Raw genomic sequence first — 15848 nt, 5'->3', positions numbered from 1 at the left:
GGCGAAGGTTCAATGCTACAGTTGTCAAGAATATGGGCACTACAAGAGAGATTGTCCCAAGCTCAAGAAGGACAACAACAAAAGAGGAAGGGAGGAAGCCCATATAACCGAAGAAGTGGAAGAAGCTGAAAAGAAGAAATCAAAGGAGGAGGAAGTGAAAGATCTCTACTATGATTGAGATAATCTTCTCCACCAAGTTCTTTTCAATTTTTGTAAAGTATAGCTATCATGGTAGGAAACTCTAGAAGCATGATAGGATGCATCATTTTAGGAGATGGCATCATAAAAGCATACAATTGAAGCAAGAGCTCATGACATCATTATAAAGAAGCTTGAAAGATAGCTGAAGTAGAAGATTATGGCAGTGATCATCAAAAGGAAGTAGCTCTTGGAAACCTCACTAAAAGCATAAGTAGTACTTACGGGTAAAAGAAAGTCATCTATTATATAACTCATCATACATCATTAGAAAGGAGCATTTGTACGATGAGGATAATTAAGATACTTAGGTGGAATATTCATTAGAAGGTCCATCTCTTGGAAAAGGCGTCTCGCTAAGAATAACACCTTGGATGGGATTCACTATTTGGAAGAATGATGGTATGATGACAAAGGAATGCAGCATGTCGAAAATTGTTGAAATACTCTCAATCAAGGAAAGGAAGTTGTTGAAGGAAGTCTAGATGACCAAAAGAAGAAAAGAGGTATGTATGCATATGTCTAATAAGTTAGGTCTATCATCATACAGTTGCAGATCACTGGGATCGATACTCTACCTCATGAGTATGATCAAAAGAAAGGGTTCAATTTTGTTGGAAAGATGTATTGAAGGCATGGTTCACATATTGGCTAGAATAAATCAACATAACATGTCCTCATATGAAATATGAGGTGCTTGACAAAGATGAAGGAACTATGATTGGAAGTTCCTGGGAAGCAATATGTGAATAAAGAAAAGAAGAGATCATGAAAGATGCAACTATGGTCACCTAGAAAAGGCAATCAACATCCAATGACTAGAAGAATTGGCCATGATATCTCCATGGGAAAGATATGAAGACCTTGGGAAAGTCCAGAAAGAAAGAAGACCCTTGACAATTGAATATCTTGGAGATGTGTCAATATATATGCAGGATGTTGATGTTGCAACAAGCAGATGTCATGATGAAGGGCCATCACAAAAGGTAATTTCTGATGCAATGTTCATTTTTTATTTTGAACAATATCTGGATGGGCTAATACAGGGCTACCAAAAGGGAGTTGTGGATGTCACCTACAACTAAGCACTCATGTGGTTGGATGGAAGATCCCAAAGGAAACATGACGTAGAAGAGGTAGTTGTATGAAGAAGAGCCAGATGTGGATCAGAAGATCACTTTCCAATGAAGAGAAGGATGACCTAACTGACATGACTCATGAAGGAAAGTGATGGATGGTTGATGCCCTACGAAGAAGTCCCAAAAGATGAAGGCTCCATAAAGATGAAGATGAAATTCATGACATTGAATGGAGGAGCTATACAAGCAGTTGAAGGTCCCATGATCTCCACCTAAGAAGAGATAATTGTTGCTGGAAACAAGTCCCTAGGTAAGAGGGAGCCTGGAAGCAAGTTTTTGATTAAGAAGAAACTTGGAAGAAAGTCCCTAGCTAAGAGGGAGCTTGGACAAGTCCCTAGTTGAGAGGGAGCTTGGGTACATTCCTTTTATGGGAATGGGTACATTCCTTCATAAGAATGGGTATATCCTCCCTAGTTGAGGGAGAGATAGACACATCATTCTTGTCTTCACTTTGGAAGAAAGAATGAAAGATTGGGTAAGCATCTAGCATCTAATACCCTTTGAGGATGTGGTAAGGCATTCAAGATAAGAGTAGTTGTAGAGGACCGATATTCTTAGAGGAAAAGGAATCCAAGATAAGGATAGTCCTGGAAGGACATACCCTATGTACACCCAGGTGGGGTATGTTCCTTGAGAGACAATGATGAAGGTGTCTATAAATCATGTCTCGCCAGCATTGTACTCTGATCTTGTGAAGAGATAGAGTTGTTAGTCAAGGCCTTGCTATGTGACAATGTTGGATGATATGATGCTAAACAAATGAGTTACCAATCCAACTCTTCTTATGAGAATGTCCAAGTATTTTGTATGGATTATGAATACCTCCCTAGTTAAGAGGGAGTGTTGAAATATGTAACTAGGTTTGGTCTTCATAATGACATATGTAATCATGATTTTATGTATTTAATGAAAAGAGAAAAACAAATTTATTATTGTTATTCTTAAGGCAAGGGTTTCATGCTCAAGGGAAATTTATTTTTAGGTAAAACACCCATTGAGTGCTTCTAGGTTTGTCATAATGTCAATTGAGTCATTATCAGGTATTGAAGACCTATTTGGGCATGTTACATATTGTAAAGAAAAATTAATTGAGTCCAAATAGAGTCAAAAGACGCTCCAAGACCTCGTCATGGCACAAAGATCAAGTTGGCCTACATCAAGGGACAAGTCGGCCTAAAGATAGCAATTTGTACCCCTCAAAAGCCTATAAATAAGAAGGAACTTGACCTCATTTGGAAACACTCTCAAGCAAGTTCGATCTCCTCAAGATAGAAGTTGGAAAAGGACAAAGAAGAAGAAGAAGAAAGCAAGATTGAAGTTTTGGTCCTCTCTCTCTCGTGTTAGGGTTTCTACATTCACCGAGCAAGTCAAAGTGCTGGAAAACTGTTGGGTTGAAGTTCCAGAAGAATTTGTTGGGTAGATCAACGTTCCAAAAGAATTTGCTAGGTAGATCGAAGCTCTAGAAGAATTTGTCGGGCAGGTCGAAGTCAGAGAAGAATTTGTTGGGCAGGTCAAAGTTGCAGAAGAATTTGTTGGGAAGTCGAAATTGCAGAATTTGTTGGAAAGCAATGACTTGGTCATAGAGGGTCTTGGTCAAGGGTCATAGGTCTTGGAATTCATCAATTGAAGGTCTATAAGAAGAGTAGAATTCTTGTGGATTTTTCCTCTTAGTTGGAAAGGTTTTGGCCCTAGTTGATCGCCTATATCTTGTGTCCATTGTCGTATTGTTATCTCTGGTTTGATAGTTGTTTGATGAAGAAAATCAAGCGAAAGAAGAAAGCTAATCAAGTTAAGTAAAAATACATCGGAAGAAATTATTAAGTTAAGAGAAATCATCTACTCTAGTTGCCCCTAGATTTCTCAACATTACACACAGTCGGGGACGTGGGAAGAGCCACCTATCTGGCCAATACATGTAGTGGGACTTGTCAGTGTGACTTGTTTAGGATGTAGGTGTTTCACCACTTGACACTTGGATGTGTTTGATTCTTATCTGTGTGATGTGTTTGTCTATGTGATGTCTATGTTCTATCACTTAATTTTTTTGAGATCAAAATTGATTTAGTGTAATCCTTGTCTATGTGACGTGATGATCCTTTCCTTTCCAAATTTGGGTCAAGTGGATGATTCTTCTTTAAATTGCGACTTTATTGTTACAGATGTTACAGAGCAGAGTTGAACTGAGATGAATGAAAAATATCAAAGAAAACAAAGATCTTTGATGCAGAAAGAAATTCCTCCCTAGCTAAGAGGAAGTGTTAAAATTTGGCAGCTCAACAATGAATTTTGCCTAAAAGAAATCATATCTTTCAGTTCTATTTGAACCACCTATAATAAAATTTCTTTTCTAACAATTCTAATATGACTTTCCAAAAATAGAAAGTCATATCTAAATGATCAAAGATGATCTCGACATATGGAATCCACTTTAAAATCAAATCAATCATGATTATACAAGTCAAGAATTAATATTTTTATCCTTACTAGTATTATTATTTATGATACTATTATTTATAAATTAATCTAAAGTCATTCACCTTTAATGGATTAATAAAAATGAATCCACTCATGAAATAAGTAAATTAAATTGAGAATCTCTTACTTGGCAAATCGAACATCTCTCCTGGAATAAAATAGTAACTCCACACTTAAGAAAAAGTAACTCTCCCTCACTAATTCAATGTAGGGCAGAAGTGTAACTCCTCATTAAATGCAGTCATAGTTGCGGGGGAGCGCCCCCCCCCCCCCCCCCCCCCCCCCGCTCCCGAATCGCGCTCGGGCGGGAGCGGCTCTGGAGTGGCTCGGGAGCGCGCTCTCGAAAAATAATTTGCGCTCCCTGCCATTTTCGGGAGCGCGCTCCCGAAAAATAATTTGCGCTCCCTGCCATTTTCGGGAGCGTTGTAGGGAGCGATCACTCCGTCGCTCCCGGAGTGAAATTTTAAGCCCGAGAGCGATCGAGGAGCGATCGCTCCCGGGCATTAAAAAATCGCTCCAGGAGCATTTCGGGCGGCGCCGGGAGCGATCCGACGGAAAAAAATAAATAAATAAATAAATAAAAATTGCGAACCTCAAAAAAAAAATTGTTTTAAAAGCCCAATGGGCCTAAAAAAACTTCATTATCACTTAATGGAGTTGAGTTTCTTGGAGAGCAAGAGCAAAGGAGCAAGGAGAAGCGAGGAGCAAGCGCCGAGGAGCGAGGAGCAAGCTTGCAAAGAGGTAAGTAACTTAGTAATTTAGTTAGTTTAATTTAATTAGGCAGTAATTTAGTTAATTTAATTTAGTTTTTTTAGTTTATTTAGTTTAAAAATCATGAATTTAAATTAAGTTAATAAATTAAATTAATTAATCCCAATAAACTAAATTAATTTGCAGATTCAAAACCCTACAAACATCAAACACCATGGACCTGGCTATATTTCTTGGCATTTTCCTCTTCTTGGTCCCTTTTATGGTTATTATGGTGCTGGAGAGTAGGAAACGGAGGGGCCAAACTGAAGAGGGGGATGAAAAAGCTGGAGAAAGTCGAATTGGTGAAAACCCCGATGAGGAGGAGCTGGAGGAGGGTGAACATGACCCTCAAAAAACTAAACAAGACCAAACCCCATTGTGGAAATATGTTAACAGGGTTGAAACAGGGAGAGTGGGTGGAACCACTAAATTTCATTGCCCCCATTGCAACACTGATTACACAGGTTCATACACCCATGCTAGAAGACACCTCTGCGGGAAAAGGCCATGGGATGGAGACAAACAAATAGGAATCAAAACTTGTACAACGGTGTCAGCAACGGATAGAGCCAAATACATAAGGGAAGAGGAGGAAGCCTAATACAAATCAAAAAAATCAAGGGGTTTCTTTAAACCAAGCTCACAATCACAAAGAACTCCTTCAGCATCCTCCCAAGGTAGTGGATATGGAGGCACAGGGTCATCATCTTTAAGGCGTAGAACCATATCAGATTTCCTTGATGAGGGGTGTAGGAATGATTTGGATTCAAAGGTTTACAGGTTTCTCTATGCATGTGGGATACCATTCAATGTTCTTCGCACACCTTATTGGCACGAAATGGTTTCTGCCATAAATGATGCCCCTAAAGGATAGAAGAGCCCTGGGTATGATAAGGCAAGAACCGTTGGCCTTGATCATGAAAAAGCAAAAATCTCACATTCTTTGAATAGAATGACAAGTTCTTGAACTAACCATGGGGTGTCCATTGTATTTGATGGATGGACAAATGTAAAAGGCAAGCCATTGATAAATGTTCTTGATGTGTCTGTTAGTGGTCCCATCTTTCTAACTGCACATGATTACTCAGACAAGTTCAAGACCGCCATCAACATTGCAAAAGCATTACTTGAAACAATTGACCATATTGGGCCATACAATGTCATCCAAGTCATCACTGATAATTCTCCTAATTGTAAGGCAGCGGGAGCAATTATTGAGGATAAATACCCCAACATATTTTGGTCTGGATGTTTGGTTCACACATTGAACCCTCTGTTGCATGATGTTGTCAAGAACAAAAATGAACAATACCAATGCATTGGTGATTTGTACAAGAAAGGAAAACAAATGATAAAATTTATTACAAATCATAGCAATACCCATGGCCTTTTCCGCAGTCACTCGAGATTGGAGTTGTTGAAGATTGCGAAGACCAGATTTGGTAGCTATTACCTCACCTTCAAGCGCCTTTTGAACGTAAGAGAGTCATTGGCTAGCATGGTATCAAGTCCGCATTGGCAGGTATTAAAGGAAAGGGCTACAAATGCAGCTGACAGGCGAGGTTTTGAACTGGTGGAGGAGGCCGCTCTTGATGGTCAGTTTTGGACAAGTGTGAAGCAAGTATTGGATTTCACCAAACCCATTTATCACATGATTCGGTTTGCAGATACAGACAAACCAGTGATTGGCGAGGTGTATGAGCAGATGGATACCATGTTGGGGGAAATAAAAGATATTGTTCATAACAGAGATCCCGACTTGTACAAACTGATTCACGATTGTGTGTGTGAACGGTGGAATAGACTTAATATTCCACTACATTGCTTGGCGTATATCCTTAGGCCAAAATACTACTCTACATCTTGGTTGGGCCAACCTGCAGCAGGGGGTGGGATAAGGACCAAACCCCATTTAGATCCAGAGGTAACTAGAGGATATTTGGAAGCATTAGAAAAATTGATACCTGACAGGGAGGAATGTGCAGCTGTGCGCCTTGAAATAGGCAGATACTTCAGTGGCACTGGTTTGTATGGTAACTTCCATGCAATGGATGACAGAGATAGATTTGATACTCTCACATGGTGGGAAACATATGGCAGCCAGGGACTTTTGCCAAAATTGGCAAAAAAAGTTCTTTCACAGGTTGTAAATACTTCTTCTGCAGAGAGGTGTTGGAGCACCTACAGCTACATACATAATGTGAAAAGAAACAGACTCAATGAAAACCAAGCAGAAAGCTTGGTTTATGTGCACTACAACTTGAGGTTGTTGAGTCATTATTGCGATTGGGCTTATGAGGATCCCACATATAAAATTTGGGACAATCATCCAGAGAATGAAAATTTGGAGGATGGCATTGTACATCTTGAAGAACTGGAAGAGGAACTTGTAAGGGATGAAGATGAAGCAGCTGCAGCAGCCATGCCACCTCCACCTCCACCATCCAGTAGTAGTGCTCGAGGTCCGAGTCTTGTTCCTTTGTTGTCGCCACCTCCATCTACATCCTCACGTGGAGGTTCTAGTTCTGGTCGTCGGTCTGTGCGGGAGACTCCTAGAAGACCACCACGACCTGCTTATACTCCTAGAGACTCTCGTGGCAAGGGCCACATGTAGATTTACAGTTTACTCGTCTTTTTTAGTTTCTATTAGACTTTAGTTTTCATAATTTTTGAGTTTTGAGTCCTTGACTCTTGACCCTTGACTATTTCATATCATAATGATATTTTTTGTAAACAATATATCACTGTGACAATGAAAATTTGAAGTTTGAAGTTGGGCCTTGGCAATTATAAGTTATAACTCATTGGTAATGATTGTGAATTATGAATATGATGCTTCGTGAAAGACTAAAGTTGTTTCATTTCATTTCATTATTCATGTTTCATTTTATAAATTTATAACATTTCATATCATGTTAACAGTTAGAAGTTAGGACTTAGAAATATCTAAGATATTACTTCTTGTAATGGTTAAACTTGGCTTACAAGTACAACTTTGGTGATCAATGATGATAAATGTTATTGAATTTTCAATTTTGAAAGCTTGAAGTTGAAACTTTAAGATTGAATTTGATGAATCATGATTCACGAGACTCAATATGTTGCAGTTGTAATATGTATTTTACCAACTTGTGGACATGGTTGATGACGATTATAATTTCTAGATGATTGATGTGATATGGTTCAATTATCAATCTATGTTTTTTTATGTTTTTTATGTCTAATTCATCATTCTACATGTTTTTGTTGACATATATGTATCAAAAATTTAAAAATATAAAAAAAAAAATATATATATATATATAAAATCGCTCCCGAATTCGCTCTCAAACCGGGAGCTTCTGAAAATGGTCGCTCCCGCTCCCCGCTCCGGCTCCCACTCCCAAGCAACATGGAATGCAGTTGTAACTCTTTCATTCAATTCAATTTGTAACTCTCACCAAATATTCTCTCATGTCTAAGTGTAACTCTCTCTCTCCCTAATTTGAATTGTAACTCCTCAAGACAAGTGTACCTCTCTCTTTATTCTTGGGATGAGTTACACTTCTCCTCAAGTAACTCCTCGCTCATGGAATTCAATTCTCCTTTTATTGGCTCAAGGCATGAATTCATTTTGTAACTCCTCTCCTTTCTCATATATTTAAGCAAGAGCAAGTGAGAGTTGAGAGTAGAAGGAAAGTAAATGTTGAGTGTGTGCAAGAGAAATGTGAGAGCTAGTGAAGAGCAAGAACAAGGGAAGAGCTAGAGCAAGTGTGAAGGACATGATTTGATCCAGAGGAGGAGGAGTTCTTCAAGCAAAGAGCAAGTGCATTTCAACCACAAATCGATCATACATTGGTGACTTTATTCATTCTCATTCTCTCTCTCTAAACTCTGTTGAACAATTGAAGAAATCTAATCGAAAAAAATCATTTCGGTTTTCCCCCTTGAGGGGTTTGGCCCTGGTCATTGGACCAAAGTCTCGGTGTCTCATATTTGTGTTTGGTTGTCTTCATATAATCCTTATTTTATGTTCTATCTACAATTGCTGATCTGAAAAGTTTTGAACAAGAAATTTGCATTCTAAGTAATTGTAACAGCATAGAACATTCAGTTTTCTGCAAAGTACATTCAACTTTTTGCATAGAACTTTCAAGTTTTTGCAAAGAATTTTTAAATTTTTGCATAGAACTTTCAGATTTTAACACATTGTTGCAATACTAATAAATGGAATATATTCATGAGTAATTTTATCAACATTAGGTTTTTTTGTTATTCATTCAAGGAACATAAGTTCTCTACCCATTTGTTATGACTTGTATATGGAGATTACGTCCTTTGATTCTTTTGTGGATAATGTTTATTCCATGGCCATGATAGGAATCTCCATATGTGCTATAAGTGAAATCTCTACTGAAAGCCTTACCTATCACAAAGTGGGACAGGTTCCAAAATAAATCAATTTATTTATCTTACCTTGGAAAGCAGTGGATAACCTTGCATGCATAACACACAATATATACTCCACAAATAAGTTATCACTTGCCTGGATTTAAACTTGTTATTTGCATATACATGCTAAAAACTTACTTCAAAATTCTTATTTAGAAGTAAAAAAAATAAAAATGTAAATCTCATTTTTATTCCATGAATACACATGCCCATCAAGGCCACCCGCATCCAATAAATAACTCCTAATAAATCACTTAGAAATGCTATTAGGTAAAGTACCCACCATAAGGAAAGATATAGTAATAGCACCACCAAATGCTCCCAATTCTCGAAGAAAGGACTCACTTAGCAAAGTCTTGACCTGATCAATCATTTCCATAAATTTAAAATGTTAAAAATGAAATGTCATTGTTTGTATTGATCCATTTTTATACAAAATAATTATAAAAGGTAAATTCAGAAATTGAAAGATTATTTGCATCATTTCATTGAGCAAGATGATAAGTAGTAAAAATTGAATAAGTCTTAAAGGAGGAGGAAATGCAAATAATAAATGATAAAAAGGTTATTAAAATATCAGTAAACAAAAGGGATATGCCGTATGTTAACATCCAATATGAATTTCTTCAAAATTCATGACTAAGGATCCAACAATGATGGTCAATTGACACATTACAAAATTAACTTGTTACAAATTTTATCATTCAACATCAAAGGTTCATCGATATACTACAGAGTGAACTCAATGTTATATATTTCACCATTTGGCATTGTCAGTTCTGCGGTGTCAAATTAGACTTGGCAGATGGTCAGCGATCTTTTATTGCTCAGAAGTTGAGGTTTGGGCAAGGTCTTGGCAGTTGTTCGTAACAAGTTCATGTAGAGGACATATCATGCCCATATCAGTGCACAAAAGTGCAGGTTTCAGCATAGTTAGTGCTATTATCTATATTTGGAAAGTGCCTCAAAATGTATATTTAGTAGGTGATCTTGTGCATACAATTAACATGTTATTTTTGGGTGCCCAAAACTATCATTGCTGAAAAAGGTCGTTTCTAAAAATATGAACTTTCTAAAAGCAGCCCAAACAGGAATCTGAGAATCCCCATCTCACTGCCATCATTCTCAGATTCTAGATTGAGCTGCTTTTAGAAAGTTCATATTTTTAGAAACGACCTTTTTCAGCATCCGATGACAGTTTTGGGCGCCCTATTGATAGTTCTCCAAAGGGTACTTTCAAACTTTCAAGATTTTACACCTTGAATGTTTTCTAGTTTTAGATATTTTATCTTTCTTGAATTTGATTGTTGTTTTGGTATCCTTTTCGCACGATGTGTGTATGGCACTGTTTTGGAGGTATTCCAAGGTGGTTGTGTTCTTGATCAAAGCTTGTCAAACCTTCCTCTAGACAAAGAATTATAATGCTCGTGGAGATAATCACATTTTTGGATTCCTTGTATTGAGTACAGCATGAGAGCCTAATTTGAAGGCAATCAAAGGCTGAAATTTTGGTCTATTTTTAGTATCAATATTTTCAAGATTTTGACCATATTTTGGAAGATCCAGTGCCACATGCAGTATGAAGGTCAAATTTCAAGTGATTTTGAGAAGTGCTATGTTTGGTGACTTTGGTCAATCTCAAGCTGTCTGAATCTTTCTGGTGTATTCTAGAAGGTTCTATGGTGAGCTCCACTTGAGATTGATTGTTTAGTCATGAGACATACAGCACACTAGCTTGGGAGTTTCTACTTGCCTTGTTCAACAATTCATGCAGACCTATATTTGGCAATGTTATCGGAACCAGACTCAACCAGTCAAAACCGGCCTGCTCTGAACGGTTTGTAGAAAATTGTGCCAATATGTAGCCCTCCCAGGGTTTAGCATAAAGTTTAATGCCCTCAGCCTCAAACACTTAGCTGATATAAATCTTATAATGCTAATTAATTTGAAACATTCACAGGCTATTCTACTTCCAATTTACTTTCAGCTGATATAAAAATTTATGCAAGCATTTAACACACAGGAGAGAAGTGTTTTTGGTCAACAAGACCCTGGAAAAACCCACAAGGGGAAAACCAGTCATTAAAGAGGATTTATTAGTTTCTCAGGAAAATTATTACAGCCATTAATAAAAACAATTTTTGTACTTATCTCTCCCTTGGAAAGAGTGTCTTCCTTCTTCTAGAATTATGGGCCACAGACTGTCCTCACTGTTCAGAAATTTTCAGACCTCTGCACAGCCTTCACAGCCTAGAAATTCGTGCCTGGAGTTGACTGACCTTTCCTAGACATTCGTGCCGCACCTTGCTGTTTATTGCCTTGAATTGTGTGCAGTCTGAAGCTTCTCTCTGCCAAGAAAATCACTAAACCAGAACTCTGTTTATACCAATGTTGCACGACTCGTACTCGTATAAGACTCATCACAGTATCAACTCGTCGACTGGTATAAGACTCGGGAACAACCCTTATAAGACCCATATAAGACTCATCAAAATACAACTAAAAACTTAAAAATGTGGTAAATTTTAAGCACAAAAAAGAAACTAATCACAATTGCAATCCTTATAAGTTATAAAAACCACAATATATGAAATAATTCATAACATCATCTCATATCTATAACAGTACAACATAACATATTCGATTTTATCATTTTTGTAAGAAAAACATTTAGATATTGAATAATAAAAGGACTCATGATTTCATAATTAAAATAAAAAATGTCAGCAAGTTCAAAATTCATATACATGTCATAAATGATAAATGATTGTCTCATAACAATCTTCAGTGTCGTCATTCATGGACAACCATGCCTAAAATAAGCCCTCGTGGAGCTAGCGGTAACATCGGAAGACTAAAGCAACTGTGAGGCAGGTGTATTTGGAGTCTCCATTTGAGATGGAAAACTAGAGAGATCCTCAATCTCTTCATCAAGCCAACTCAAATCAGGGGCCTCCTCCTCCACAACTCAATCAGACTCTAAATCAATAGTATCCAATAAAATTGGATCTGTATCCTTTGGTTGCACTTGTTTTGTGAGCATTCAAAGGTTGTAGTAGATGAAAACCAACTTCTCCAACCTCTACTACTCCAACTTGTTTCTCTTTTTGTTGTGGATGTGCTCAAACACTGAGCAGTTGCGCTCACAAGAAGAAGCATTGCAGGGTTGACTCAGAACTCTGATGACGAATTCTTGTAATTGTGGTACCTCAGTGCGACAATCTATCCACCAATGAGCTGTAAAAAAATAACAACAAAGATTATTAGTTTGCAATGCCAAACATATAAAATAGAACTAGCAAAATTACAAGCTAAGTTCTAACAATTTGTACTTACAAGGCATTTTCTTGTCCTTCAGATGTTGGCTTGAGCTTAATCCAAACATGCCAGATGCTTCCTTGTACATATCTCGTTGTAAGTTGAATTTGTCTTGAATATCTAGATCTAAGAACATCTTCTCAATGAATATCATGACACCTCTCATCACCTTGGGATCCCTTTGAATGCTAGACCCCTCATTATAGAATAAGCTCGGATTGAGATATGCTCCTGTTGCATGCCATGGTGAATGTAGTTGCCTGGCCCACCTGGAATCAATAATTTTCCATATAGAGAGATATTTAGATTCATTTCCCTTATAGAAAGTCTTGATGGCCTCTTTAGCCCTATACATGCCCTCATAAATATATCCCATTGCAAGTTTCTCTCCATCCATCAATCTCAAGGCTGTCACAAGGGGCTCAATGAAGCTGACAATCTCAGTCACTTTTTCCCACAAACTATCAGCAAAAATAGATGTTTTCACAGACATTGCTTCTAGATTTGTGCTATCTTTCCAGAATACCCATTGTTGGCTACAAAACATTTTTCTCAAAGCTTCGTACTTATACAAAAGGCTTTGGAGGGAAAGAAAGTTTGTAGCAAACCATGTGACAGTTGGGCGACTAATCTCACCCTGTGTGAATTCCCTCATAAGGTTCAACACCCAAGCATGATTAACGAATATACTTGGTACTACGCTTGCATTCTTGCACAACATCTTGCACCCACTCCAACTTCCCAATGTCCTCTAGCATCAAGTCTATGCAATGGGCAGTGCATGGAGTCCAAAAAATGGTGGGATATTTGGCACAAAGAAACCTTCCAGCTGCCACATAATTTGCTTCATTGTCCATGATTACTTGGACAACATTTGCAACTCCAACTTCCTCCACCACAGCAGCTAACAACGAAAAAATCAAATGTGCATCTTTTACATTTGCACACGCATCAATGGATTTTAGGAACATGGTTCCCTTAGGGCAAGCCACAAAAAAATTTATTATTGTTCTACCCCTCTGATCTGTCCACCCATCAAACATAAGTGTACAACCTGTAAATTTCCATGAGCTTTTAATGCTCTCCAATCGTTCCTTGACACACTCAAGCTCCTCATCTAGCTCTTTCCCCCTGAGTGCATTATAAGATGGGGCTTTGTATCCAAGGCCAACACATGCAATGACATCCACCATGGTCTGATAAAAATAAGACTTTGCATAGTTAAATGAAAGACTGTTATGGTACCAAAACCTCCTCACTGCCATATCTGCCTCCTTCCTCTTCTTATCATTGAGAATTGAAGAAAGAAGAGGTTATACTCCTGTTTGCCATAACAGTTGAAGAGGAGTTACCAATACCTGGACTTAGTCCAAGGTTGGTTGAGATCCTGGAGTTGTACGAGGACTGAAGAAAGAAGAGGTTATACTCCTATTTGCCATAGTAGTTGAAGAGGAGTTACCAATACCTAGACTTTGAAACTGCGTTTCACTCAGATGAAGATCTACCTATCCCAACAATCCCATCCTTCCTTCTTGCCCTCTTAGAACTTGCTTCTTTAATGGATTCCAAAGCAACTACCATTCAGTAGTGACTTCATTAGGGCAACTTTCGCAACATCCCACACCATACCCAGGAATTTTGGCTAGGTGGTATTTCAGCATGTTTATGCCTGCATGCATTGTGGCATTGCAATAATTGCACTTGATATTGTGGTCATTACCAGGAATGATTTGTTGACCATGTGCCCATTCCGAATCACGAGACTGTCTAAAACCATTTGGTGGCATGGTGACAAAATCTGGAAGAAAAAAGATAAATTTTAAAAAAAAATGGTTTTAAAATTATTATTTTGTTTTGAATTTGTTTTATAGTTTGCAAATTTTTTTGGTTGTGTGGTTGAGTTTCTCAGCCACACAGCGGCCCTGTGTGGCTGAGAAACTCAGCCACAGGAATTCCCAAACAAACAAAAAAATTGCAAACATAAAAACAAAAATTGGAAACAAGAAAAAAAGAAAAAAAATACATGGAAAACATTCTAACTAGGTTCATGAAGCCTACCTAAAGCTTAGTCTGATCTAATGAAGCCTCCTTTAGCCTCCTCCAACAGCTCCTTCACACTCCTTTAGCTTCACTCTCAAGTTTCAACACTCACACAAATTAGCCAAACACTCAAATGACAAGTGAATGAGAAATGGAAGGGAGAGAGGTGCTTATAAAGCATTTTTTCCCTCCAATTTCCCTTTTCCTCCACCTCATTTCCAAAAAAGAAAAAAAAATCAAAAAAATTTCGAATTTTTGGACAGATTGTGGGTTTTGATGCCTGGAGGATCTTATAGGGTTCGATGAGAGTTTAATGGGCTACCCACGGGTTTGATGCGGGTAGCCGGGTCTTGTAAAAAAGCCACAGGGTAAGGGTCTAGACTACGGGTTCTATGCAGTTGACCCGTCCTGGTATGTGACCCATTCTTACCCGCAAGTTTCATTAGGGTTGTGCTTCACTTTATACTTCAAACAGTGTGTAGAAATGCTCTAGCTGCCTCCTCGATTTTCATGCCCTGCCCTTGAGCTCGAACTCGACCTCCTAGAAACTCGAGCCTCCTCGCAATTCGGCACTGCTGTAACAAATATTCTCAGTTGTAGATCTCTTCTTCTCCTTCAGCCTCCTCCTCCTCTTCCTCCATGCTCTCTTTCTCCAAAATGCTGATGTGTAGAATGTGTTGCCACACAATCTAGCAGGCACCCTAGGAGTGGAACCTATGGGACAACTACTAGACCAAATGACAACAATGGGACAAAGACCCACTGTCACTTCAGTCAGTGTCCCCTGCTTTTTACAAAATTTCAACGATGAGAAGAGTCCCAATATGAAGGAAATCACTTGTGATGATAGGATCAATGGCAAGGTATGAAGTGATTCCCGAGGCCCATTCAAGGAGAAACTCAATTAGGGTTCAATGCTTCAAAGAAGCTAAAGGTTATCCAAGAAAGACCTAGGGTTAGAGATATTCATTTATGATGAATATGCCTAAGGTGAAAACTTCCAAGATGATATAGGACCTCTCTAGAAGCTTTATAATGTGATTTTCACTTGAAATAGGATTTTTGCTTCACTAGAAAGCAGTGTTGTTAAAATCGCGATTTAATGAAAAAATCGCGATTTTTTCATCTTGCCGATCAAATCGCGATTTTTATACGAAAAAATCTCCTACTTTTTTTTGCCGATTTTTATTGAAAAAATCGCGCTTTTTTCAAAAAATCGCGATTTTTTCGAAAAAAGCGCGATTTTTAACGAAAAAATCGTGGGGGCTCAGGACAGCATAGTTTTATAACTTTTTTTGGGTTTTTTCATGCAATGTTTTTTGAAAGAAACAAATAATTTTTGAGTGGGGTAGCTTAATGATCAAGTCTAGGCCTAGTATGGATATGCTATTCATGGTAATGTTAAATTCTTAAAGTAAAAGTGACATTCTCCTTAATCTTCATTTTCATCCTTTTACTTAAATTTTTAACATTACCATGAAATGACTCAGGATG

At 37.9% G+C, this 15848-nt stretch overlaps 1 protein-coding gene across 3 annotated transcripts in view; it reads right to left on the bottom strand.

Annotated features, from left to right (window-relative positions):
* The window catches only part of LOC149223599 (MBOAT (membrane bound O-acyl transferase) family protein), a 344393-nt gene that overhangs the window by 74114 nt on the left and 254431 nt on the right, over positions 1-15848 (bottom strand). For all 3 annotated transcript variants that reach the window (XR_016249480.1, XM_089385884.1, XM_089385885.1), the window contains exon 16: positions 9280-9357. Coding sequence is in view for 2 of the 3 variants with exons in the window: in XM_089385884.1 (XP_089242010.1) it covers positions 9280-9357 (78 nt within the window). In the remaining variant the exon portion in view is untranslated. The remainder of the gene's footprint in view (positions 1-9279; positions 9358-15848) is intronic.

This window comes from Pinus tabuliformis, chromosome Q (genome assembly GCF_031772625.1).
Source record: "Pinus tabuliformis cultivar Carrire ecotype Pingquan chromosome Q, CPIR1, whole genome shotgun sequence".
Taxonomy (NCBI): domain Eukaryota; kingdom Viridiplantae; phylum Streptophyta; class Pinopsida; order Pinales; family Pinaceae; genus Pinus; species Pinus tabuliformis.
Note: the sequence above shows the minus strand (reverse complement) of the source record. Positions and strands in the feature narration are given on the sequence as shown.